The sequence below is a fragment of the Mustela erminea genome, chromosome 11, assembly GCF_009829155.1.
Source record: "Mustela erminea isolate mMusErm1 chromosome 11, mMusErm1.Pri, whole genome shotgun sequence".
NCBI classification, from domain to species: Eukaryota; Metazoa; Chordata; class Mammalia; order Carnivora; family Mustelidae; genus Mustela; species Mustela erminea.
Window position 1 is genome coordinate 72,392,332 of NC_045624.1, and position 27,449 is coordinate 72,419,780.

Below are 27,449 nucleotides of genomic sequence, written 5' to 3' on the forward strand. Positions count from 1 at the left end.
CTCAGTTGGTTGGACGACTGCCTTCGGCTTAGGTCGTGATCCTGGAGTCCCGGGATCGAGTCCCGCATCGGGCTCCCAGCTCCATGGGGAGTCTGCTTCTCCCTCTGACCTTCTCCTCGCTCATGCTCTCTCTCACTGTCTCTCTCTCAAATAAATAAATAAAATCTTAAAAAAAAAAAAAGCACCTGAAGTTTTGCTTCTCACCCTTTATTGTGTATGCTAATCAGGTGGAGACCTTAGGAACACAGAATTCTGACTGACTAGGTCTGGGCTGAAGCCAGAGATCTTCCATTTCTTTCTTTCTTTTATTTATTATTGTTTATTTTTTCAGAGAGGGAAAGAAAGTGAGAGAGTGTGTGGAGTGGGGGAGGTGCAGAGGAGAGGAGAGAGAGACTCTCAAGCAGGCTGCACACTCAGCATAGAGCCTGACTCGGGGCTGGATCCCATAACCCCGAGATCATGACCTGAGCTAAAATCAAGAGTCAGATACCCAACCAACTGAGCTGCCCAGGCACCCTAGGATCTCGCATTTCTAACAAGCCTCCCAAAAGCAATGCAGATGCTGCTGGTCACAGGACCAGAAACTGAGGAACATGAATACAAAGGAATCTAGGTAATTCTGTTTTGAAAGGAGTTGTTTTGTTTTGTTTTGTTTATCCGGGTTAATTTTCTAAATGTGTATTCAGGCTCCAGCCAAAGGAACAACAAAGAAACAGCAGACTGGTGAAGTAAATTAGATTAAATGCTAAACACAATCTGAATTTTACACACTGGGATGCAATACTAACTCAGAAAGGTTCCATATTAATTAACCTAATAGGTAATTTTATTTAGCCATGGTTCACTGAAATGCACCATGACGCAATTAAAGCCAGTATGATCTGACGCGCCAAGGTGGCCGTTTATTTATCTCACTTTTCTCTGTTGGAATGTATGTATTTGTAAAATGGACCAAAGAGTTTAATTCCCTAGGAGGTTAGCTTCTAAAAGATCAAAATTTAAAAATTTTTTTTTCTTTAACTTGTGAGAAAACTTATTACACATAACAGACGTGATCTTTTCATGTTGGCATCTGCAGTATTTGAAAAGTGAAAGATTAAAAAATTACACTCCACATGCCCTTGGTGACTATCGAAGGAACTGGATTGATTAAACTGTCACTCATCATTTACTGTGTGGGTTAGTGGTTCATTAGGCACAGATAGGCACAATATATCTTAGTCAAATACTTCTGTGGCGAACTTAGCTCTCAAGAAATGAAAACAAAACCCAATAAAACCTTAGACTGTGTATAAAAGCTTATCTCAGAAAATATTCAGCCCAAAACAACAGACCTTTTATGTAAGGGGGACGCTAAGATTTATTCTTCAAACTGTGAAACAACTTAAAAAGCTGTACTTACAAATTAAACATATCAGGACAAAAATTAAACAAAAGCAAAGAATGAAGGACAGAAAATGAATGTAGTTCAGTAAAGCCGAGGCCCAGGGTGACCTGCTGCTAACCCAGAAGGAGGGAACAGATGGGTGAGTAGAAGCCGCCTTCTCAGCGTCCACACCTGAAATAAGATTTAGGAGGAAGATCAAGCAGCCCACCTACCTTACAGCAGCAATGGTATTAACGCTCCTTATGTTACATACAATTATTCTTGCTCACATTTTAATATGCATATATGTATGTATTTTAGTATATATGTTTCATTATACATATATTTTAGTACCTGTATATTTGTGTGTGTGTGTGTGTGTGTGTGTGTGTGTGTGCGCGCGCTGAATCATATGGCAGAACTGTATTTCTGCTTTCTGGTCCAGTTACCTGAGCTAGACACTTGGGAATCCTCTGAAACCCTTGCCTTTCCTGTATTACTTTCATTCTACCATCAAGGTGCCATAACCTAACTATCCCTAAGTATTTCTCCATTTTGGTCACCAACCACTTTCCCCCTCCCTCCGTTCCTTCCTTTCTCTCAACTGCTTCTTAAACTCCGTCCTTCTACTTTACCCACAAATATCAAAGTAGGTTACTTTTGCCCATGGCATGGCCTATGTGTCCTTTAACCCAATTCTGTCAACTCTGAAAGATGGGTTTGACCTTTCAGCCCGAGTGATTACTGCTGGATGACATTTTCCTTGACTTCCCTGCCTCTCCTCACCTAACCACCAAGGGTAAGTTTATGACCTTCATCTCTGAGCTGCGGGTGTACTAACTGTATACCTGCAGTTAAGCGTATCACACCGACTTTTTCTCTGCCCTTGAAAGCCTGGATGGGTTTTTCTTCTCTTTGTAAGCTCCAGGACTGGATCTAAAGTTCGGTACAAAGTAAGTGTTCAGGGGCACTTGGGTGCCTCAGTTGTTAGGCGTCTGCCTTTGGCTCAGGTCCTGGGATCGTGCCCTGTATCAGGATCCCTGACCAGTGGGTAGCCTGCTTCTTCCTGCCCCACTCTCCCTGCTTGTGTTACATTTCTCACTGTGTCTCTCTGTTAAATAAATAAATAAAATATTTTAAAAAAATAGGTGTTCAATAAATATCCTTAAAATGAATGAATGAATGAATGGGTTGCATAAGCTTGTCTGAAGAGTGCACATAAGAAACTGCAGTAGAGACAAGAACTTGATTTAGAACTATTATGATTATCATATTAAATGCAAAAAAAAAATCAGCTCAGCAAAATATCTAAACCAAATTTCACCAAAATATCTAAACCCTAACTTCATTTGTAAGCTACTCTGAAGGAGTTCCAGCAGTCTCTATGGAAACCTCTGGTTCGGCAGTACATTTTCCTTGAATGCTAAAATCTAGAGCTGGAGGAATTTTAAAGAGTATCTAAGACAATGTTTTGATTTTTGCCTGTAAGGAAATTGCACTACATGTTTAAATGTCTTAGTTTCAGTCCCAGAACCTGAAAAGGTGATTCTGAATCCTGGGCCAGTGATCTCTCCGTGATACCACGCTGCCTCTCCCTAGTTAGATGTCTGGTGAGATGAAAAAAAGAAGAAACAGAGATGGCACATTGGTTCTCATTACTGATGACACAAATGCTAACGAGGGTAAAAATAAAACAAAATCAAATCTTCAAAATTAAGGTGCGGGCAGAGAAAACAATAAAACTATCCTCAAAAACTGAAGTCTATCATTTTTTGCTCAGTGCAAATAAGATTGTTGTGGATGTTTAAAAATGTTTGAAAATTCAAAACCAACTCCCACAGATAATGAAGACCCCAGAGATAAAACCTTAAAACAGCAGCCACAGGTTATATAGATAAGTGGGACTATTCGGACGAGGAACATCTTATAAACTAGTCACAATTAACACAAAAACATAAATAGGTAAGGCCCTTACTGAGGGCTATGGTAAGGAAAAAAATGGAAGACTCAAAATATTCCATTGGATAGCAAAAAATAAACAAAAAACCGTGTTTCTTGTACTACGGAACAATACAGGAAGAAAGAAGTCCCATCTGATTAGTCATTTAAAATGCTACCAGTGAAAGCACTTTTCCAAGGAATAGCTGTAGACCACACAGGACAAGAGAAAACAAATTAATAAGCTTTGCACATCTTTAATTTCTGTTTATATGACAGCTGATGCTGAACAAGGAAGTTATAAGACTTCTCCATGCAAATGTATTAATCCTCCTGTAATAATGTGAAATGAGGAATCAGGGAAAAAAATTGTTCATTAGTAATTCTCTTAAAGATCAAAGCAAATGACATACTCAAATCTTTTTAGACAAGCCGTATTTGCACACCACGAAGAGAAATCGCTGCTGAAACCTCCAAATAAATTACTCTATTATTCTGTGAGGAAAATTCTGAATTTCAATCTGAAGGGTTTTTGGTTACTATGTTTAGTTCCAGTCATCACGTGGCGGAGTTGGACTCTGATGGACTATGTTAAGGATGTTGGCGTGGGTACTCCTAAGATATATGACTGCACAGGTGCTATGTGACAGTAAAATATCTGACAACCATCTGATATTTTAGATAATATACAGAAGACCTGAGGGCAAAGAGCCTTCCATTGGAAATCCACATTGTCCATTTTTTTTTTTGTGAAGTCTGTGGGTTTCGTGGAATATTCTCGAAGATATGCTCTGGAATGTGGCTAGGCAGACTAGACTATTGGTAGCACCAGTGGGTGCTGTTTGAGGTCAAGGACCAGGTCTTTTTCATGCTTGAAGCTCGGGATATTCTTTACTGTTTTGTTGAATGAATAAACAAGTGAATAAAGATACTCCTACTGTGCAAGGGAGATCTTTGAGGTAAGAAGCCTGCCCTAGGATTCCAGAGGGTTTGTTTTGTTTTGTTTTGTGTCCCCTGTGCCACCACCGACCAGCTAATATGGGCAGCATAACCAAGGACCTTCAGATTTGGGGGGGAAGGGGGTTAAAGTAGACATAAAATAACAATATAACAAAAATATGTATTAATTTCACTGGGTTGCTAAAGCTCTGAAACCGTTTCTAAATTAAACATGTTAGGATTAAATGACAAATAGATAAAAATGTATATAGTTCATGTAATAAATTGTTAAAATTGTAGAGTTTACAGTAGGCTCTGAATATATCCTGTTTTCAGAAGCAAACATGGTACAAGCTAGCAATCAAGGAAGAACCACTGAATTATCAATGAGAAAGAATATAAAGGCCTTGCCAAGCTCTACAGAAAAAGAAATTATGTAAACATTTCATTCTTAGAATCTACTGTCTCTATGGAAATACAGAGAAATATAAATTGCCATAATAAACGATGACCAGCTCACATGTGTATAGGAAAAGGAGCTGCTGAGACCTGGTTCCTAGTCACACCATGCTTCAGCTGTGGGCCCATCTGAGGGTACATACATCCAATTCTCCAGCCCGGGACCTCAGGCATCTCATGCTGGGGTAAGGAACTGAACACCACCTCCCCGCCCCCTGCCTGTGTCTCCAGGCCCTGATTCACGGCTTGCCAACCTCCAGTCCAAACCTCTCCTCTCCACTCCTGCCTTGCTTAGAGCCAGAAGGAATGAAGCTGGGGCATCCAGAGACCAGAGGGAGAGGAAAGCAGATGGGAGAGGCGGCAGAGGGGTTCTGCATAGGCTGAGTGGCTCTCAGAGATGGAGGGCTGCTCAGATATCCCCTAGGGGAAACCTGAACAGAAGAGGAGGCAACAGAGGGAGAAGACCCTGAGGTCTGGTTTCCCCCGCTTTGGCCTCATTAGAGCAACAGAAATGGAGAACAGAGGAACAGGCTGCCAGCTGTCTGGCCTTAGCCATTCACGGCCTAACAACAAGCCCACCTCCTTGCCTTGCTTCCCAGCACTGTGCCATGGTTGCTGGGCCTGGCCTGGGTATTTTTTGGTATTTGTAAACATCTCAATGGAACAGTAAAGCATTTGTTGTTTTGGAAAAAAAAAAAAATACTAAGTGCCTATTGTAACTATGGGTAAGTTTTATTTATTGTTATGTTTTTTATTTTTTTATTTTTTAAAGATTTTATTTATTTCTTTGACAGACAGAGATCACAAGTAGGCAGAGAGGCAGGCAGAGAGAGAGAGGAGGAAGCAGGCTCCCCGGTGAGCAGAGAGCCCGATGCGGGGCTTGATCCCAAGACCCTGAGATCATGACCTGAGCCGAGGGCAGAGGCTTTAACCCACTGAGTCACCCAGGTGCCCCTTGTTATGTTTTTTAAAGATTTTTTAATTTATGCATTAGAGAGAGAGAGACAGAGAGAGACCCTGTGAGTCCACGAGCAGTGGGGAGTGTCAGAGGGAGAGGGAGAAGCAAACCCCCCCGTTCCCCACTGAGCAGGGAGCCCAATATGGGGTCTGATACCAAGACCCTGGGATCACAACCTGAGCTGAAGACAAATGCTTAACAGATTGAGCCAACCAGGTGCTCCTGGTTTTATTTATTTTTTAATGGAATTTAGCAGGCTGATTTTTGTTATTTTAGTTAAGTTTGACTTTAATTCTTTTTCTACTTTTGTATCATTTTTTAAAATTCCCTAGTGACACCTTTTACCAATATGAATCAAAGGACACTACATTTGAAGAACAAAACTGAAAAAAAAAATCTGAATTCCTGTCACATAATACAGTGTCTAAAATCAAAAAAGCCATTAGTAAATTTAAGTTACATTAATTCACACAGCAGACTACCAGTAAATGAAAATGTGGTTCTTAATTAAAGTACACTCCAGATAATGCAGTGTCCTGAGGAATTAATTTACAAGTGTCACAACACTACAGAAGTCCCTACTTCCATGGTTCAATGAACAGTATGAAGCAGACGTCCAAATCCCTTTACTAACCACAGTCACACAATGATGTTTATACAAGCTCCTAGTTGCTCCACAGTTACATTTCCATTCAATCATTCCTTTCCTGCACACATCAATTAACAGTCCACCCTTTTACCTTCGCTGGATTAGAAACTTTATACTGACCGGAACATTTGTTGGAAGAGTTTTACTAACGCTTTTGCTTGTTTTAATAGCAAGCTTATGCTGGATCCACACAGGCCACAGAGCCAAAAGACTGCTTTCTGCAGCCAATTCTTTAAATTCATGTACAATTTTTATCTTTTTAACAACTATCACTTCACATTCTATTCCCTTTCATCACTACCTCCTCAAAAAGCATATACTTTCTCTTTAAGTTTATTTTCATGACTAAAGTTGTCATTATGTCACAGTTTAAAATGCCAAACAGTTTAGTGGTAAGGATGACAAATGTCCACTGTCACACTAAGTCCTGGCGGTCAAGACAATCCCTCCTGCACTGTGCTGTGTGATCGGCTCCCACCAATTAGCACCTACAACTCACGTCTGTGTCCAAGCAAAATCACAAATTTCTACAGGGCAAGGGTCTTAGTAGTCAATTGTCCCTAGTTAAACCACGAATGTTACATTCTCAAGAATAGGACATGGGCAAACTGCACAGACGCCCCCTTCTTCCCTGAAGTGACATAAATGTCAGTTAAGGAATAAAATTTTAAGCAAGGATAAAATAAATAGATGAGGAACCACCAGTGGATGAAGAGAGAATTTTTTTCAGATGTGGATGAAGGTGGCAAATCTAGACCGACCACAGACAGTCACAACTTGGAGTTATAATCAGATTATTTACTTAGGACAACTCAGAAAAAGCTCAGGACTAGGAGATACAGTTTCTAGAAAGCGTGAAGATGACTCTGCAACCAGAAATAGAGCAGAAACCTCGAAGTCTGTACAAAGCAAATGACCCACAGGTGTTCTCTGACCATCTTCCATCCCAAACCACCAGCAGGGCACCAAGTGTTTATTCTCTGGAGAGCTTAAATCCAAAAGGCCTCAAACTGAGAATTAAAGAGATCGGGGGAGGCACATAGCTGAGAAAAGGGAAATTAAGTGGAAAATATGTTTACTGGCCCATGTGACCATCCGCTCCCCTCTCCTGTCCTGCCTTGAGGATGCTGGATGCCAGGAATCAGCATCTGAGGAAGAACAAAGGCTAGGCCTTCAGACACTGACTCCATGTGTGGATCTCCCAATGAAAAGTCTGGTTTTTTGACTGAACAATATATATAATGAACTGATCGGTCAACTAGTACTCCCTAGGTATACATACAGATTTATAGTGCCTCGTTTATAAAAGTAAGTGGACAACCAAGGATTCCTCCCAACTCCATATTTAAGGAAAGCTTCCAACAGAAACCAGAGAAAAGGGAAATGGGCACTTATATACGGCAATTAAACATTTTTAAGAAAAGATAAAAAGTTTGAAAGATGAGAAGTTGTAAAATAAGAGAAAAAAATGTTTTTTTTAAATTGTGGATTAAGTTAGGAGCTTCAATATCAAACAATTACAAATTTTCCCAAAAGTGAAAACAGGGAAGATGGAAGGAAATAAATCATTTTAAAAATTCAGGAACTTTTCTAAGAACTCCATCTTCATATTGAAGAGAATCTACCCAGCACCAATGTAAAAAAAAAAAAAAAAAAAGAAAAAAGCAACCAAAGGACATTATCATGAAATTTAAGAATATCAGGAATAGAAGAGTCTAATATTTTCCAGAGAAAAAGTATGAGGGGGCATACAAATGACTGTGAATAAGAATAGAATCAGATTTCTCAGTAACAATAGCAGAAGCTCTAAAGAAATTAAGCAATGCATTCAAAATTCTGAGGGAGAATAAGAACCTAATTATATACTCAGCCAAAGTTTATCAATCATGTGTAAGAGTGGAATAAAGACATTGTGAGAAAACTAAGAATTTGAAAATTGTATCTCTAATACATTCTTTTTGAGTATACTAAAGAAGGAAGACATGGAATCCAGGAAATAGGGAATCTGGAACCAGTAAAGGTCCAGAAGGAAAATGAATCTAAATCAGAACAGACTTCAATAAGTTGATTACTTTCCGAGGTGTAAGGGAACCAATAAGACATACTAAAACACTACGAGTCTAGCAACAGCAGAACCCATTACGGGCCTTACAACTAATAGCCATATTAAAATGGCCTAGAATTAAAAAGGCCAAGTGTTAGTGGAATCTATTGACAGCTAGAGCCATGGAAGAAGGGTTTACTCACAGAAGTTATAGTTAGTCATTTCCAGAAATGTGGGTAAAGAAAAGAATTAGGGAAGAATATCCAATCTCCTTCTCTTCCCTGACCATTGCGTGAACCCAGCTGGAAACCAGTAGCCAAGGTAGCTTGGAGGATGTACTTCCATAGGGGTTAGCCATTCAGGACACATGGCAGGGCACCAATGGGCAGAGCACAGATTTGGAGAGGGAAAAAAAACCATCTTTGGACCTACAACAATAGTAGAGGGGCAAATAGAAGTCACAACATGACAGATACTCAGCTCTGTTAAAGCAAGGAATCAGAGAGCTGAGAGAAAAGTTTCAAGGAAAAGGTTGGGGGAGGGAGATGTCAAGAAAATTAGATGGGATTGATAGATTTGCTATGTTTGAGCATTTGTAAAGTATTTTTCATATGTAATTGACAAATATTTTATACCTATAAATAATGAACAATAGGAGCAAAGACTAGTAAAAACCAGAGACAATCAATGAAGTCCAGGAAAAGCAAAAAGGTTACAGAAGAAGGTTACATAATCATGACTACTTCTTAACTTACCATGAATAATATTTACATATGAATGTGTCAAAATGTGATACAGACTCTTTCCTGCGAGCATGAGGTGAAGGTGGAGTGGGGGGAGGGTAATGGGAGAAAATTAAATCCTCATCTACCATAACACCTGCTTAGCAGATAATGTCTAAAATAATAAATCAATAAATAGCAATATGAACAATTTCTTAAGACATATGGAGGGAGATACTAAGAGAGTTGAAAGTATTTGCTTCTGGGAAATAAGAGGGTTAAGTATGGGTGAGGTGGGAGTTTACTATTTTTGCTGTTATTTCCGTTGTAATAATAATAATGTGGCTATGAGTTATTGATTATACCTGAAATAGTTTACTGATTTGGAAAATGAAGATAAAGACAGTTAAGGGATTTGGTCAACCAATATCACCCTCTAGGTAAGGAGTGGCAGAGACTAATTTATGCTTCTAACGTGTTTTCCACTACAACTTTGCCTCTCCTTTACACAGCAAACCACTGCTAGTTACGTGATTAAAGAACTCATTTCAGATTCCTACATGACCAAATATATAAATCAAAACATAAAAGGTGCTAGTGTACATTCAATGTTCTCTAAATCTGAGGAACTTAATTTATGTAATTCCAAATTAAACACATACATACACACACAAAAGTAAGATGAGAAGAACATCCTTGGCCAAAATTCCTAATTCTCTAGATATAAACAGTATGTTAATCTCCCTAAAACAAAATGTAGCATCTTCCATTTCTTTGATGTATCCTGTAGCACCCTTGGATGCAATACTTCAACAGAAACACAATATATTTGGGTTAACTGATTAATATATTAAAAGCTGATAAGAAAACTATTCTCAGCATTTGTGGAGTTTTAAATTTTCTAAGGGGTCTCACATTCAACCATCTCTTAGCTATTCTCACAAACCAATGAGGCAGCTGAATATACCAAGGGCTTTCCTAATATTGTGAAACTTAGTCATGGTGATTGGCTCCTCAAAAATCATCTAAAAATCCATTTGTGGATAGCCATTAACTTTGTCAACTTTGATAAAAATAGGGAAATTTTAATTTATTTTTAAAATAGTCAGTAGTGAAGACTACACATAGTACCTCATTTTATATATTATTATTCAGTTAAATTATCACTTTTAAGTGACCGCACATAACCATTAAAAACACACATACACTGTTTCTCTCATAAACATACACTGATGAACAAAGAGGGGATGTAAAAACCATAACCATGCTAAGCTTTTGATAGAAAAATAGAACTGGTCCCTCTGCACACCAAAGCCATTGCTAAATTCAACACTTTGGCAGCCACTCTATAATACCATAATAATCTAACATTTAAGACTTGTACTTTTGGAGATAATTCATCATTAAGAAATGTAATAGAAGTTTTCTACTTAGGAATCGTGAGTTTGCAGCCAGCAGTCCTTAGGTCTGAATTAAGCACTCAAACGCATTAATGATCTTCTGACTACTAGTATTTAACAAATTATTGCTCTAGTGCTTTATGAGAAAGATGGCCACATGCCACAGTTAAGTCTCTATTTTTCACCTGTTGCCCTAGCAGAATAACTATTAACTTTCAAAAGTATCCTGGTATGGATCCTATACTACACGGTCTTCCTAATTTAAGGGACTCTAGTAGTAGAAATGGGCTCAGAAACTACGGTTGCCTCATGAGCTCAGCTTTCAACCACCTAGATGCCTGTCTGACTATGCCCTGTTCTTTTGTTATGTTCTATTGCATCATCAGTGGCTACATCAGTGTCATTGGGTCATGTATTATGTAAGCAAGTATTATTTGAATTCTCAAGAGCTCTTAAAGAGCTGTTACCTTGGACAGTGACTGATTTGAATCCTCTTTGGTCTTATGACCCGATTAGTAAGAAAATGTGTAAATAATGTTGACAGATAGATGAATTTATGTAGCTCCTGCACTCAAATTCTCATTCTCATTACCATTCTTTTTGAATGTATACAGTTTTTTAAGATTTACTCATTTATTAGAGAGAGAGAAGGAGAAAGAGAGAGTAGTGGGGAGGGGCAGAGGGAGAGGGAGAAAAAGTCTTCAGTAGACTCCATACTGAGTATGGAGCCTGACGCAGGGCTCGATCTCAGGACCCTGAGATCATGATCTGAGCCAGGCACCCAACTGACTGTGCCATCCGGGTGTCCCACTACCACTCTTTCTAAAGTGGATTCATTCATTTTAGTAGGAGAGGTAAATGAGTAGTGGTGAGTTTGGAAAATACATGCCAGCATCGATACAGGTCTCGTGAAAATGGATTCAATCCAGTGATTCACATTTTAAGTTTATTTCAAAGAAATTCCTCCTTGAATAAAGTTACATGTAAAACCACATGACACAGAACACTGACATGAGTGGAGAAAGGCAGTCCATAAACCAGCTGAGGGAGAGTGAAAGCCACCTACTTTATTCGAAGCACATAAAGGATCCAAAATGACTCAGAGCATAACCTAAATTATAAAAATGGAATTTTACCATATTTGTGTTTCAGAATCACTTTATTGGTAAAATAAAAACCAATTTCTTAGAAATCATCTTAAGAAGAGATTATGTAAAGAAAGGGCTTTGCAATGAGTTAGCCCTAAGTTTGCATGTTATCTCTATTTACTAACTAAATGAACTTTACTATCTTACTTAGTCTCTCTGTGTTTTGTTTTCTTCCACTGCATCATGGTGCACTAGGATAGTAATTAACATGTAAAAGACAAAAATGCAGGATAGAAACTTAGAGTACAGTTTGTGTCCAATAAGATATCTATTATTGTTACTATTATGATTACTATTTCTTAGACTCAATTACTATTATTTCTGTCACTCAGTTTCTCAGGACAGGACCTCATATAGAACAAATTTATCTTCAGGGTGGGCACTCTAGTAGAACTTCTTTATGATTCTCTCTCTTAAAACACTGGAAAACAAACCTGAGTCCTAGGAAGTCCTTATTTTATTTCATAAATTTCCTTGGTTCAGGAGCAGTCATTAAGGATGATGGCAGAACTCCATACATTGCCAATATGTATGGTGATTAGTCTTATTTAATAAAAATCAATGCTAAACAGCCTTATAATACTCAATAAATAGGCAATTTCTTCTCTGATCTATGCAAAATAAATTTAGAGACAGACATTTTTCTATATATCAAGACTGGTATGGAAATTTTTTTCTAATCACCCAGCTGCTACAATGTTAAATAAATTAATTTTAATCTTAAATCAGAGATGTAATAGAGAAAAGGATGATTTAATATGCAATCTCATTACATTTGACAGGCTTATTTATAAATGATTTGCCCCACATTTTGACAAGCATAGTTAATATGTTAATTAGCTTTTAAAAAGATGATGAAAGGAAGAGACGGGTGCGCTCTCGTTCTTCACACGTTGTGTTGGGGAACACTGTCACTGATGCCACAAGGTAGAGCCACAGACATCGTGGCCCCAGAAGCACTGTGATGTTGATGAGATACTATTATTTATTAGCTACATTAGTCACCATATGTTAAAAATTAATCCCTTAAAATAATCCCAAGTGACCTTCCGCTTTAGAAAACAAATGCCACTCTAAACACGTTTATGAGCTTCTGTAAAGAAACCTAAAGCTTATTTACAGCAATAATATCCACGGCTACATCATAACTCCCCAACAGGGGAGGAACTACACAGATAAGCTGCTTTTCACACTGGCACTTCTTATAATGTGGTTCTCAGTCCTTCACAAGCCTTTTGGTTTAGAAGCTTAAAGATGATTTCTTATGCCTTGACTTTGAAGAGTTATAAAATCCAAGAATTAAGAGAAGTTATATATGAGACAATGTCCAATTTGATTCCTCTGCTTAAATCCTTCGTCATGGAGGGAGACAAAAGTATCAAAACCTAGGTTTCCTGCTGAGTTCTCGAACTGCACATTTGTTTCCACACTGCCACGGTGCTGGAGACCTAGAGCAGTAAATCATCTCATGGAGAGCTCTGATTTTCCATCACTTGCTGCCAATGTTAATGCATATGTGTCTTCATTAATATTTTTATTGCCTCTGGCTATTTAAACAGAAAACTGGGAAATGTAACACTGTGTAGGGATCGTTAGGTTTTAGTTACTACCCTACTGCCCCAGGATGGTAAATGAACTGTAAAAATAGCCTGAACCCACTTCCACCTGCCTCCCCGCTATTGTCCGTGCATTCATATTTGCACTTCTCTTTGGTGCAGCTGAGCCATGACTCAATTACAGTCCCATGTCTCGTTCTGTGAATACCCAGCATCGATGTCATAGATTATGCAAAAATCAGTGCCCTGTGAACTTCTAACTGAAAATATATATATATTTTCTAGGACTTATAGAATAATAACAAAATGGCTTTTAGAAAATGGCTTGCGATGAAATTACAGTCAGAATGACAGGCACAGCATAGACATAACTCAGATTTTAGGGCTTGAAAATGGAAAGCCAATAAGCATGGGAACTGCTCAAACACAACACATTTACTATTTGGTTTTGGCAATGAATAACCTTGGCATGCAGACAAAAGGGCATTCGGGGTCTTCTATTTTGTATCAGTTTTCCTCCCTTCCACTTAAATAATAGTCTTCTTCTTATGCTTCATTATGTCTCTGTTTAAAGCAAATTGGCAGAAAGAACCCAAGCCTTCTTCAAGAGGATGAACACACACACACACACACACGTGCACATGCAGACATATGTGAAAGAAAAAAAGGGTGGGTGGGTAGAAATCAAATACCATGTATCAGAAACAGACATATCAGCAAGTCATAATCCATGTGGTTCTTTGTACTTTAAAGAGCACTTTTAAAGGTTTGGAAAAAATTAGCCACTAGTGTATAAAAAACAGCTTCTTCCGATTATGAGTGTAGAGACTTAACTGGACTGCCAAGCACTAAAAGACGAAACTGGCTCCAAGCCACAAATATTTCCAAACTATGTTCTATTAGCAGAGTCCTTAACTGACCTCATTGAAAGGCAACCTAGAATTTTCATACTCAAAAAATTAAAACATTCCATAACTCAAGAATATTAACTAATGATTAACTAATGATTATAACTCAAGAATATTAACTAATGATTATTGATATAATGATCAACTGTAAGACAGGAACAACAAAGGGAATAAGAAAGACAGTAACTGATATCCTGATAACTGGCGTTTATTTCCAACCTTTTCCTCCATTATGACTAATGATCAAAATACTTCTTTTGCCCAAGCCTCTGCCTAGTCTTGGGGAAAAAAATTTTGTATAAACAACCATCCTAAAAGAAAAAAAAAAGTGTGATGAAAAAATGAATTGGCTCAGCTTCTTAATAATAGATGGTCAGCTTTATTCTCAGTGTTTTGGAATATGCATTAACTTGGTATTAAATTTATTATGAGGCATTACAAAATTTATGACCATAGATTTTAGGCTGTTTAGTGACCCAGATTCTTTTATAGCTCTATTGAAAGCTACAGTTCTACACCCCATAAAAATAAATATATCCATGTGTACATAAAATGTTGCATATATTTTCAGTGGCTTCACAGATTCTGAAATCCTATTCGGCTGTGGGGGAGGGGAGGGCTATGAAGGGGTGGAGAGGGGAGGGGTTGCTGGAGCCTAAATTAAGAAAATCTACACTGTGCCCTACATCACAAGGAACTTGATTGTTTTCTTACTGTAAAATGTTTGGATCAAAAACATCAGGAAAGATGCCAGGCCTCATTACAGCCTAATTTACTAAAAGCCAAGATTACTGAGGGAAAAACAGTGAAGTAAGTACTCGGCAGGAAGATAAACAACGCAGGCTGAAGTTTTATAGAGGTCATAAACGTTGTAAGAACATGTAACTGAATTTCATACACGGGAGCATAACCATTCATGGAAGATGATTCCTATGATAAAACAGCACAAGCGCAATGTGATTTGTTTCACTTTGAACACAACCCTGAGTCTAGAAAGGGGATTTTTCTATTAATAGAGGACATTTTCGAGTCTCTAGAAGACTTTCCTGAGTACTAAAAGATTATTCCCTTATTTGATTATCTGATTTAGATCACATTAGATTAGAAACTCATTATACTTTATACTTTAAGATTTTAAAAAATTATTTATTTGAGAGAGAGAGAGAGAGAGAGCAAGAGCACAAGTGGCAGGGAGGGGCAGAGGGAGAGAAAGAAGCAGACTCCCCACTGAGCAGCGAACCCGACACAAGGCTTGATCCCAGGACCCTGGGATCATGATCTAAGCCAAAGGCAGACTTTTAACCCACTGAACCACTCAGGCACTCTGGGAACTCATTATCCCTTATAAATAATAATTATGCATTAAATCTTGTCAGTCTTTGGGCCTCCTAAACAGGTTTTATTTTAAATTAATTTATTATTATTTTTTTATAAACATATAATATATTTTTATCCCCAGGGGTACAGGTCTGTGAATCGCCAGGTTTACACACTTCACAGCACTCACCATAGTAGGTTTTTAAGTTTTGCTAAACTACCATGTGAAACTGAGACTCTACTGAAATTGAACTTACGTGATATTTCTAAAAAGTAATTGTTTTGTTTCATTTGGAATGATTTGTACCAAGTTCTCAAGAGCGTACTACACCAAATCTAGGGACTAACAGTTACACCAAATTTTTAGACTACTTAATCTGAGCTTTGTTGTTGACTGGAAACATGCTTCCTACTATTTCCAATCCACGCTGCTGTTTGGAGATACATGCCTCCTTGTTACAAAAGACAGCTACGAATTAAGACCCTCAGGGAGAAAAATCGCTGTACTGACAGAAAAATATCTCCGCCCCTGTCCATCAAGAACGATTCCCAGACACCATGTGCAAGGGAGCCTCTGATTACGGAATATTCCCAATCATGTTTTTTTAAAAAATCCCGCAATCCTGCCACACACAGGCAAACACTCCTGAACCATTAATCTTCATTCAAACTGTTCGAATGTTTGTCTAGGCATGACCCAGACCGCGCATTACAGATAAATTAGCTAGAGTAAATCTTCCATTTCTCACCACATGTCAAGGCAGGTGGAATATTCTGTCGAGCCCAGGAGGACATCTGGAGGTCTGTACCACAAGGTAACTACTTCATTGGAGTATGTGTGGCTAGGGACAGATTTTGCTCTTGCAAGACCTGTAGATTAAAGGAAACACAAAGAAGTTTAATAGGCATTAATAAGACAAGGAAATTTTAATTTGAAGGCTCACAGTTTTAAAAGATCAAACATGACACTGTAATACAGAATCACAAATGCTATGTTGAGATTACTAGAAAGGCTGGGGAAAGTATATTGCTGCCTACGTGTTTCAAATAATGTTAGTAACCAATAATCATTTATATTTCCTAATCAAGCATCATAAATCTGATATAATTCCAGAAAAGTTTCAAACAAATAATTCATAAACTATTAGACATTACTCAGAAGCTTAGAAATCTCCTGGACTTTCCGAAGGAAGTTTCACGGAACCCTAGTTCTATGGGTTTTAAGTAAGTAGTTTGAGAAAAGATTCCAATGTCAAATAATTTTGGGAAAAGATGGTTTAAAAAGTTAAAACAGGTCTTCATACTGTGAGGCTTCTTGGTGCCCTTCATTTTTCTAATATGCATTATGAATCTGAAAGAAGAGAATATGATGCTTTTCTCAAAGGGCTGTCCCAAAACTACTTTTCCTTTCAGTGGTCTGTCAAATACTTACTGGAAAATGTTCAGGAAACTCTATTTGAAAACCACCTACATAAATAACGATAAAGGAAGAGTTAAGTTTGGAACATAGAGATGATGAGATGCCACAGGATAAATTAAGTGTTTTCTAAGAACTTTAAAAATGAGAAAATGGTCACAGTAATATGTTAAGTGAAGAATTATGTTCAGTTTGACCTCATAACAGTAAGTACTTTAGCATAGAAAAAAGACTGGCGGGAACTATCTGAATGTCTTCAGTGGTTAGCCCTGGAAAATGGGATTATCCAGTTTTGGGTTTTTCTTTTGTTGCTGCTGTTGTTTTGGGGAGGGGTACAGAAGAAGAGGGGGAGAGAGTCTTAAGAAGGCTCCATGCCCAGCATGAGCAGGAGGCAGGGCTTGATCTCAGATCATGATCTAAGCCAAAATCAAAACTTGGATGCGTAACTGACTGAGCCACCCAGCCGCCCCTCCAGTTTTTTTTTTTTCTTTACTAAATACATTTTTCAAGGTTTTTTTTTCCCCCAAGTTTTCTACAATGAATATGTAACTTCTTTTAAAAATCACAAAATCTATAGATGTCCTTTCTCAAAAGAAAAAAAAAATCCATGTGATAGATTTTTATATGGGCATGTTCATTAATAACAAGTGAAAACCGTTATTTATCACTGTGAGGCTCAAAGCACATATAACATTTTTATAATAAATGTACCATAACACATTCATTTTAATGTTGATTATTTATATTTTTATGTTACTATTTAGGAACATGATTTTTCTGCTGTTTATTAAACACTGGATACTCCCTTTACTGTATTATATGAAAATGCTAAAATTAATAGGACAGCTGACAAGACCAATAATTTCTAATTAATTCAACTACAGTTATAGTAACTCATTTTTTTCTACAATTCAGTTTTTATAATAATACAATGGTATACTGGGGTGCCTGGGTGGCTCAGTCCTTAGGCATCTGCCTTCAGCTCAGTGATGATCCCAGGGTCCTGGGATCTAGCCCCACAATGGGCTCCCTGCTTGGTGGGAGGCCTGCTTCTCCCACTCCCACTCCTTCTGCTTGTGTTCCTTCTCTTGCTGTGTCTCTCTTTGTCAAAAAATAAATAAAATCTTAAAAAAATATAATGGTATATTATAAATTGGCTAATGTTGATAAGTATTCAATATTAAAACACAGACTATACACAAACATACATACATATATATATGGTACCCAACTTTTCTGCACCTGAATGGAACTATTTTTTTTTAAATATTTTATTTATTTATTTGACAGAGACAGCAAGAGAGGGAATACAAGCAGGGGGAGCGGGAGGGGGAGAAGCAGGCTCCCCGCTGAGCAGGGAGCCCAATGCAGGGCTTGATCCCAGGACCCAGGGATCATGACCTGAGCCAAAGGCAGACGCTTAATGAGTGAGCCAACCAGGTGCCCCGGAACAACTACTTTTAATAACAGATTTACATAGTAACCTCCACTTTTCTCTACAAAGTTTTAACCTACCTAAATTCAGGTAAAACTGCACAAGAAGTAGGACAATTAGATGGTAAAGTGTTTCCAGAATTTAATAATTCCATCAAAAGATTTAGTTCCTCAAATGAGCACGTTTCTATACAGAGACCATAGAGCTAAGAACAAGTCCTTGAAATAGGTTCTGACTTGTTCCATATGCTCTCATCAAGTGAAATGGGATGCCAAAAACATTGAGGCTGGATCCCTTGGCTCCTCTAAGACCCTCTTGACAGAAAACTAGGCTAGAAGAAGGAGAGAATGAAAAAACTGAGATCTTCTTTGACAGTTCAGAAGACCAGGCTAATTAAAGAAACCTGTGGTATTTCCAGGTTGGTGTTTTTGTTTTTGTTTTTGTCTTTTGGTATTTCCAGTTTTAAAGAGAATAAGACCTCAAAATAACCTAGAAACAGTATAAATCTAAATAATTATATGATTTCAGATCAAGTTGTTTACTCTGAATATAAGTTTGTAAAAGTGGTTAAATATGAAAAACATAAAAAGGCAAAGTTCTTTGTTTTCATTATTCTCCCCCTTCTCACAAGTTTAGGTCAAGGACTACCCAAACACCACTGACATGGGTCATGTAGTTCCCAAATAAAGAGTGAAAATGAGCTTGTAATATCTAACTTTTTAAGGTGTTAAGTTTTTTTTAAATGGTCTGCATATTAATGTGTCATATTGAAGAATCTTACTATATTTTAAAGACACACTCCTCTGCATTGCTTGAGAAAAACTCTTCTACCACCTCACTTTAATATAGTTAATTTAGACATTTTCTTGTGGAAGGTGTCCTATATGATGATAAACAAAAGGCTTTCATCTTAAAAATATGTCTGTTCAGTTAAAAAGATATACAGATCCCAAAATTTTTCAGAGAGGAAACAAATTATTAAAACAAAGAATAGGGGTATCTGGGTGGCTCAGTGGGTTAAAGCCCCTGCCTTAGGCTCAGGTCATGATCCCAGGGTCCTGGGATTAAGCCCCGCATCGGGCTCTCCGCTCAGCAGGGAGCCTGCTTCCTCCTCTCTCTGCCTGCTTCTCTGCCTACTTGTGATCTTTGTCTGTCAAATAAATAAATAAAATCTCAAAAAAAAAAAAAAAGAATAAAAAAAAGGGTATACCCTGAAGTCGGAATATATAACAATATTTTTAATAAATATTTTTGGTACAGATATCGCCATGTATTTACAGTCATGCATCAAAACACACTTACTCATGCAGAATATATTAAACTGCATCCTCCAGCTGAAGGAAAAACTATAGGACAGGATTAATTAGCACAGCATGTGTGAAAGCTTTCTTTCTCTGTTCCCTGTCAGTTGCTATGGTTACACTACAGGAAGAGAGCTACACCACCTTTTAAAAAGGATGAAGTTCATGGGTTATTATCAAAACTTCTTATATTATGTTTAGTTTGAATTAAAAGTCAAAAAGCAAAGTGTAATGCTCAACAGATGAGTACAGTTATTTGCACAATACCACTTTAGCTGAGTGTGTGCGTACAAAAGGGTGCATGTTCCTACGGGCACTTAAAATGGCTTACAGAACAATCCAGAGTATCCCACTTTAACACATTATCATTTCTAACTCATGAGAAACCCTAGACGAGAGTAAAAAGTCCTGCTGTTCAAAGCCTACTGCCAGTTCTTCCAAGTTGGGCAACCTTGATACTAGCTAGCACAGAAGAATTTTAGACTTCCAGATGAGTTAAACTTTATAATTAGCTTCTTACCCAATGAAAGAATCCCTTTATATTATCTCTATAACATGGTGATCCCAACATCGGCTACCACCCTGAGCCTGGTTTTACCCTCTGGCGGGGCACAAAATAAATTGTGTGATAATGCATCCAAAATTCGACCTCAACAGACTAGTTGGTTAGCATCAACCAATGGACACCCTTCAGGCCTTACCTAACAGTTCTGAAAGCTGCAATGGACACTGCTGGCTACTCCTCTTCTTTTAAATTTATTCCTTTGACCTCTCAGATAGGGAGTGACATGGTCTCCTGGGATCTTCCCCCATCTGCCCTTAACTGCTGGTTTTGTCAAGGATTATCAAGTCAAACTAGTGCTTTCACAAATATGTATAACGAACGGTGGCTAATGCCATGTTTTGATGTCATCCACAGGTGATTTCTCACAACATCTAATCTCCAACTCACATCTGTCACAGGTTTCAGATCTGGAACTATCCCATTCCTCACTAGGCATAGGCATAAAGATATCTTATGGGCACTCAACATGACCCCAATCACAAGTGCCTACAGCCATCTGCATGTCAGTACAGGAAATGCGCTATGAGTCCAGGAGTAAATGCATTTCACTAGTAAATTGTTTCAGTTTCCAAAAACAGGAAACTTTCTCTTAGCTGTATACAGATACATGTTAGATTTTATATTCCGCGCACACTGCACACCTCATTACTCTTTCAAATTCCAATGCATCCCTTGCGCATGTGGTAAGATTGGCTAGTGATTGAGTAGCCTCTAATTTTATGAAGAAAGTTGCTAAACCTAGGACAGGGGTTCAAGAATGATAACTCCCATGTCTCTGCTCAATTCATTGACCAAGGAATTGAGAAAGAACTGATAACAATGACTCGTTTCTTTCTAATTAAGTGGAGTAATGGCAAAAGATAGATGAACTTGCAAATATCAACTGAAATATGCTATAAAGGCATAGGTTCCACTATATCCCACAGGATGTGCCACTCTTGTGTCTATCAGTAGTTTTGTTTTTATATTATAGCAACTCCCACGTCTTTCTCAACGTACCTCATTCCCCAAACTAAACAATCAGAAAAAGAGTATCTTGCTCTTAATTACAAAATCAGTATTTCCAGAAGAGCAGCTCTTTTCTTCACAACTTGATTCCAAACAGACAAGAAAAACCTGGGTAATATTTTACCATCTGGCAGTGAGGCGGGAAAGGAGAAGACTTCTCTATTCCATGAGCCAGTCCATAGCGTAAGGGCAGAGGGAGACATATATATATATATAAAATATAGGCATATATAGGCATATATATGCCTATATACATACACACACAAACACAAACACACACATACATATATATACATATTTTTTTTAAATTTTCCATAGTCCTGGAAATGGGTCAGAAATGTCTTTTTTCAAATAAATTTTTTAAGGTTTTATTTAAGATTTTATTTATTTATCTGACAGAGAGATCACAAGAAGGCAGAGAAGCAGGCAGAGAGAGAGCTCCCCACGGAGCAGAGAGCCTAATGCGGGGCTCGATCCCAGGACCCTGGGATCATGACCTGAGCTGAAGGCAGAGGCTTTAACCCACTGAGCCACCCAGGTACCCCTTTTTCATATAAATTTTTAATGGAGTCCCCTTCCTCCTAGAGGATTTATATTAATATCTTGTGATGTGCTAAAGCAGTCTGAAAATTCTTTACTGCTGCTCCTAGAATGTATCCATCAACGACCATCACACAAAACAAAAAGTATTTTCTTCTGGTGTCCTCCAGAGTTCTGGCTTCAACCTCTTCCCTTTATACTTGATGACATTTCTTGGGTGATATTATTTACTCCCATGGCTTTAGTTACTCTCTGTAAGCTAATGATCCCAAATAAATACCTCTAGCATCAATCTTCCCCTAAAACTTTAGATTTCTATTTTTATTTTTTATTTTTTTCTATTTTTAAAAAGTACACTTCATCTTACATGGGTATCACAAACATTCTTCCTGCCCTTAATTCTCCAACTAATGTCTTCTCTTCCCGTGTTGTAGAACTCACCACTAAGCATCGGGGCGCCTGGGTGGCTCTCTCTGCCTGCCTCTCTGCGTACTTGTGATCTCTCTCTCTCTCTCTGGCAAATAAATAAGTAAATAAATAAAACTTAAAAAAAAAAGTATAAACATCAGCATCCATCCATTCACCAAAACCAGAAGGCTCATTTCATTGTAGGTTCCTTCCATTTATAAAATTACAAAATTCAACAGATTATACTTTGTAATTTCCCTCTTTTCTTCCTCCTTAGGTACTCCTCATGTCTTGCTGGATTGTTATACTAACCTCAAGTCTGTTCATGGCAAAACTTATGAATTTCAAAATACATCCTAGACAATAATGACCTACACTTGTTGAAATCAATTTAACTGAAAACTAAAATTTGGCTGAAATATTTTTTAATGTGAAAAATAATAAAAGACTTCAATGCTCAATCTTTCTCTATAAGCACTATGAAAGCTGGATTTTTCCAATCCCCTTGCCCATTTTTGCCATCACAGGGAGCAGGAAATGTGGATATTTGAGGGTACTTTCATATCTTTAATATCACATGGTATTGCTTAAAGTAGAAAAAAAAGTTTTGGAATTACAATTCTTTCCTTTGATGAAACATCTTTGTTTTCCTTTCCATCCAGATTTCTATTTTAACAGAAGCTAGTCTTTGCAGCATTCCAAAATCCCTTAAGAATGTTTTGATTGGCAACTGTTAGAGTCTTTCAACTGAATAATAATATTCGTTGAAGATAAATTCTAATAAAATGAAATTAAGTGCAGAAGACATTTAAAGATATTAAAGCAGTATTCTATTTTGCTCTGATTTTATTTACTTATCTTTGAATTTTTAAAGTTAATAAGTTATGCCTAATTACTATCTATCCTAAAGGGCATAGATTTTCTTAATCTGCATTTTAAATAACAGAAACAATCATAATATCTTAATACAGACATTCTAAAAAGAAAGAAAATATTCAGAGATGCCTGGATGGCTCAACTGGTTAAGTGTCTGCCTTTGGCTCAGGTCATGATCTCGGGGCCCTGGATCAAGGTGTCCAGCTCCCTGCTCAGTGGGGAGTCTCTCTCCCTCTGCTGCTGCTGTTCCCCACTGCTCGTGCTCTCTCTCTTGCTCTCAAATAAAGAAGTAAAAAAGACTCCTGACTCCTGAGTCTACCTGCAACTGAGGGGTGTGGAGGTGGATGGGGCAATGGGGTAACTGGGTGATGAGCATTAAGGAGGGCACGTGGTAAGAACCGGGTGTTAAATGCAACTAATGGTTCATTGAACATTGTATGAAAAACTAAAGATGCTGGTTAATCGAATTTAATTTAAATTTTAAAAAATCTTTAAAAGAAAGAAAGAAAGAAAATATTCAAATACTTAAATTTCACAAATAGAAAAACTTTATTTTCTATTTTGTATAGAAATTAAAAACAACATACCGCTCTAGGAAATATTTTTTTTTTAAAGATTTTATTTATTTATTTATCAGAGACAGAGGGAGAGAGAGCGAGCGAGCACAGGCAGACAAAGAGGCAGGCAGAGGCAGAGGGAGAAGCAGGCTCCCTGCCAAGCAAGGAGCCCGATGTGGGACTCAATCCCAGGACCCTGGGATCATGACCTGAGCCGAAGGCAGCTGCTTAACCAACTGAGCCACCCAGGCATCCCAGGAAATACTTCTTTAAATGAAACAGATCTGATGATGGTAAGACCAATCAGTCAGAATCCTTTGGCTGACTACCATATAAGCGATATGCTGTTATCAGAGCATTAGCCTACATTTTGGAAGACTTGTGACATGAAAAAACTAAATGCCTGATAGTGGTTCTGACACTAACTAGTTAGTTGTGTCTCCTTGATTAAATCATGTAAGCCTGCTTGCTATGTTATGTATAAAATAAAAAGGGCTGAGATCAGATTCCTCAGGTGCCTGTGAGCCAGCTACCTGTCTTTGTAAATAAATTTTGCTGGAACACAGATACACCCATTCATTCACATATCATCTACCACTTTGTGCTCAATGGCAGAGCTGAGTAGTTGGCACAGACTGGGACCCATAGGCTACATTTAGTATCTGGCCCTTTAAGAAAAAGTTTTGCTGACCCATGGATCAGACTAAGGACACTTTGAGTTGTCCAAGTACTAAAACTCAGTGATGCTAAGAAAATACTACTAAAATTAAATGTGTGACGATCATGTAAGCTCCAATTCTTAAAAAGGCCTTTAAGTAAATAATTCTACCTCAGTGAACCCCTCACATCACATCCGCATGCACAGAGAATATGAAATCATTTCCAGCAGAGTGTGACATCATTTTCACAGCTCACTGGCTTACATTTCGTTTTCTAGTTTCTGCTTCTCATTTAGTGAGACCCATAGTTATTATTCCAATGTGAAATGACAACACAGTACAGAAAATGAATTTCATAATCTGACTAAATTGGCAATTTTGATGAATGCATATTCATGCTGGTTTTCGCCAAATTTTTATTTTTTAAAATAATTTATTTATTTGAGAGAGAGGCAGACAGACAGTGCAGTGAGGGAGGGGCAGAGACAGAGAGAGAGAGAGTCCCAAGAAGACTCCCCGTTGAGCTCAGAGCCTTAATTTCATGACTCTGAGCTCATGACCTGAGCCAAAACCAAGAGTCGGATGCTCAATTGACTGAGCCACCCAGGCGACCCTTTTCCCCAATTTTTAAAAATTAGAGGTAAAACATACTAAGTTCACCATAAGACTCTCAGTCTTAAATCAAGACATATTATTCAGAACTTTTAGACCATTTGGTTTTAAACATGTATTTATATATATACACACCAAATATTCTAAGGGTGTGCACTGGTATGTGTTAAAGAAAGATTGTTGAATCATCACAATTATAATTAGGTCAAATTATGTAAAAATAATTATGATTTTATGCCAGAGATATATCCCTTATGTTTAATAAGAAGCCAATTATAAAAATGACATCATACATATATAACATTTGAAATGACAACATATGCTTCCATTAATTTTTGAGTTTTTAAGGGAAATACAAAATTAAGAGTGTTCCTCTGGAAGGTTTATGAGAAAATCATTCCCATTTCCTTTCTAAACCACCTAAAACTTTTTTAAAAGTTGTGTGTAGGGGCAATACAATATTTTTACCTGGTCTTACTATAGATAATACTAAAATATGAAAAATCAGTGAATATGCTAGAGCACACCTGATGAGAATTTAATGAGAAGTTACAATCTATTAGGTTTTTACATACATGATATCATTTAGTCATTACAACAACCGAGAAAGTAGTATGATTATTGGTATCCTAATTTAACAGAAAGGAAATGGGTTTATCCCAGGTTACACAGTAGTAAGTAGCTATGCCAGGATGAATACAGGCAGTGCCACTGTATCTCCAGGAAGACTGGGAATCTGGGAACAAATGTGTTCCTGGGCTCCATGAAGATGGAGCGGCAGAGAATGAGTGACTCCCAAGTCCGGAATGGGGGCAGGTCAGCCTGGTGGGAGAGGGAGAGCAAAAGGGTGAAGACAAGAAAGAGAAATGAGGAGAAAACACAAGCTGCTTTTGGGGTGTCTGGGGGGCTCAGCCAGTTAAGCGTCTGCCTTTGGCTCAGGTCATGATCCCGGGGTCCTGGGATTGAGCCCCGCATCAGGCTCCCTGCTCAGTGGGGAGTCTGCTTCTCCCTCCCTCTCCCTTTGCCCTTTCACCTGCTCGTGCTCTCTCTCTCTCTCCCAAATAAATACATAAAATCTTTTAAAGAAAAACACATGCTGGTTTTACTGGAAGGAGGTTCCAAAAATATGAGGAAATGAGAGAACACGACTGATGTTGTGTAGAGAGCCTCACAGAACAATCACACAACAGACCCTCAAGGAAAAGAGAAATTTGGTAAGGAAGTACTCTGGAGAAATGCTCAGAAACCTTTACTTAAGGTCTAACTGCTGGAATGAGAAGAGGTCTCATCTGCTCATTTTTTCTGAAGTGGAAAGCAACTAGTTAGCCAGAGACTTGTAATTTAGAGGGGAATAGCTAAACAAGAAAGAAAGAAAGAAAGAAAGAAAGAAAGAAAGAAAGAAAGAAAGAAAGAAAGAAAGAAAAGAAGGAAGGAGGGAGGAAGGGAGGAAAGTAAGGAAGAAAGAGGAAAAGAAAGAAAGGGAGAGAGAGAGAAAGAAATGGGGGGGAGGGGAGGAAAGAAGGAAGGAAGGAAGAAAAGGAAAGGAGGGAAGGAGTCTGAGGGGGATATTTATTTTACAGGGCACTGAGGGCTCTGCTTCCCCCCTTTTTTTCCCAGAAATCTCAAACTCAGGTGTGATCAAAGCTCATCTGTAGGACATATAATGACACAAGAAAAAACTCTTCTGGGGACACCTGGGTGGCTCAGCTGGTTAAGCAGTGGCCTTGGGCTCAGGTCCCTTACTGGGCTCCTTGTACAGTGGGAAGCCTGCTTCTTCCTCTGCCTGCTGCTCCTCCTGTTTGTGCTCTCTGACAAATAACAAGTAAAATTTTTTTTTAAAAAGCATTTAAAAAAAAAAAAAAAAGAAGAGCTTTTCTGAGGTGTCCTTTACTAACATGAACTTTATTTTTAAAGATTTTATTTATTTATTGGGGAGGGGGGAGGAGAAGCAGAGGAAGAGAGACAAGCACACTCTGTGCTGAGCGTGAGCCCAACACGCAGGGCTGAATCCCACAACCCCAAGATCATGACTTGAGCCGAAGTCAAGCTTAACTAACTGAGCACCCAGTTGCCCTCTGACGTGACTTTAACTGAGAGGTTTTTATGTGTTTACAATACATGTTCAACCAAATCAGTTCAAATTAACGAGGCAATTATTGAGCTAATTCAAGGGAAAAAAAGATTTGGGTCAAACTAAATACATATTGTTTTTTAATTTTATGGCTTATGGCTTTTAAATTATGACCCTATTTTTCTGAATTTTCTCCTGTGCTTTTAGTTTTTTCTCTTCTCTTATCATACTGTTTGAGCAGAGGTCAAGTTATATCTTGGGGTCTTGGTAAAGACTTGGTAAAAAGCCCCCCCCTATTGCTAGCCTGGATGGGTTTCACATTTTCAACCCTGCCCACAATTTCATAAATAGTCCCTACCTCAAATTCTCCTCTATTGCCCCATTTGAGCTGCCCTTTGTTCCTCTCCAGGATCTCTAATACAAGGACCATACCTGACTCAGGGTATTTGTGTGAATTAAATGAGAAATGCATAGGAAATGCTTCATAGTACACTTGGCTCATACAACACTCACAACATATTGGCTGTCACCATGAACTAAAACACCATCTGATCAGGTCACTTCTCTGCTAAAGAGCTTAATGGGTTCTCTGGAAT

The 27,449-nt window shown here is 38.1% G+C and overlaps 1 protein-coding gene across 4 annotated transcripts in view; it reads right to left on the reverse strand.

Annotated features, from left to right (window-relative positions):
- The window catches only part of CDK14 (cyclin dependent kinase 14), a 572,715-nt gene that overhangs the window by 228,289 nt on the left and 316,977 nt on the right, over positions 1 to 27,449 (reverse strand). For all 4 annotated transcript variants that reach the window (XM_032304318.1, XM_032304316.1, XM_032304319.1 and 1 more), the window contains one exon: positions 16,154 to 16,274. In XM_032304318.1, the coding sequence (XP_032160209.1) occupies positions 16,154 to 16,274 (121 nt within the window). The remainder of the gene's footprint in view (positions 1 to 16,153; positions 16,275 to 27,449) is intronic.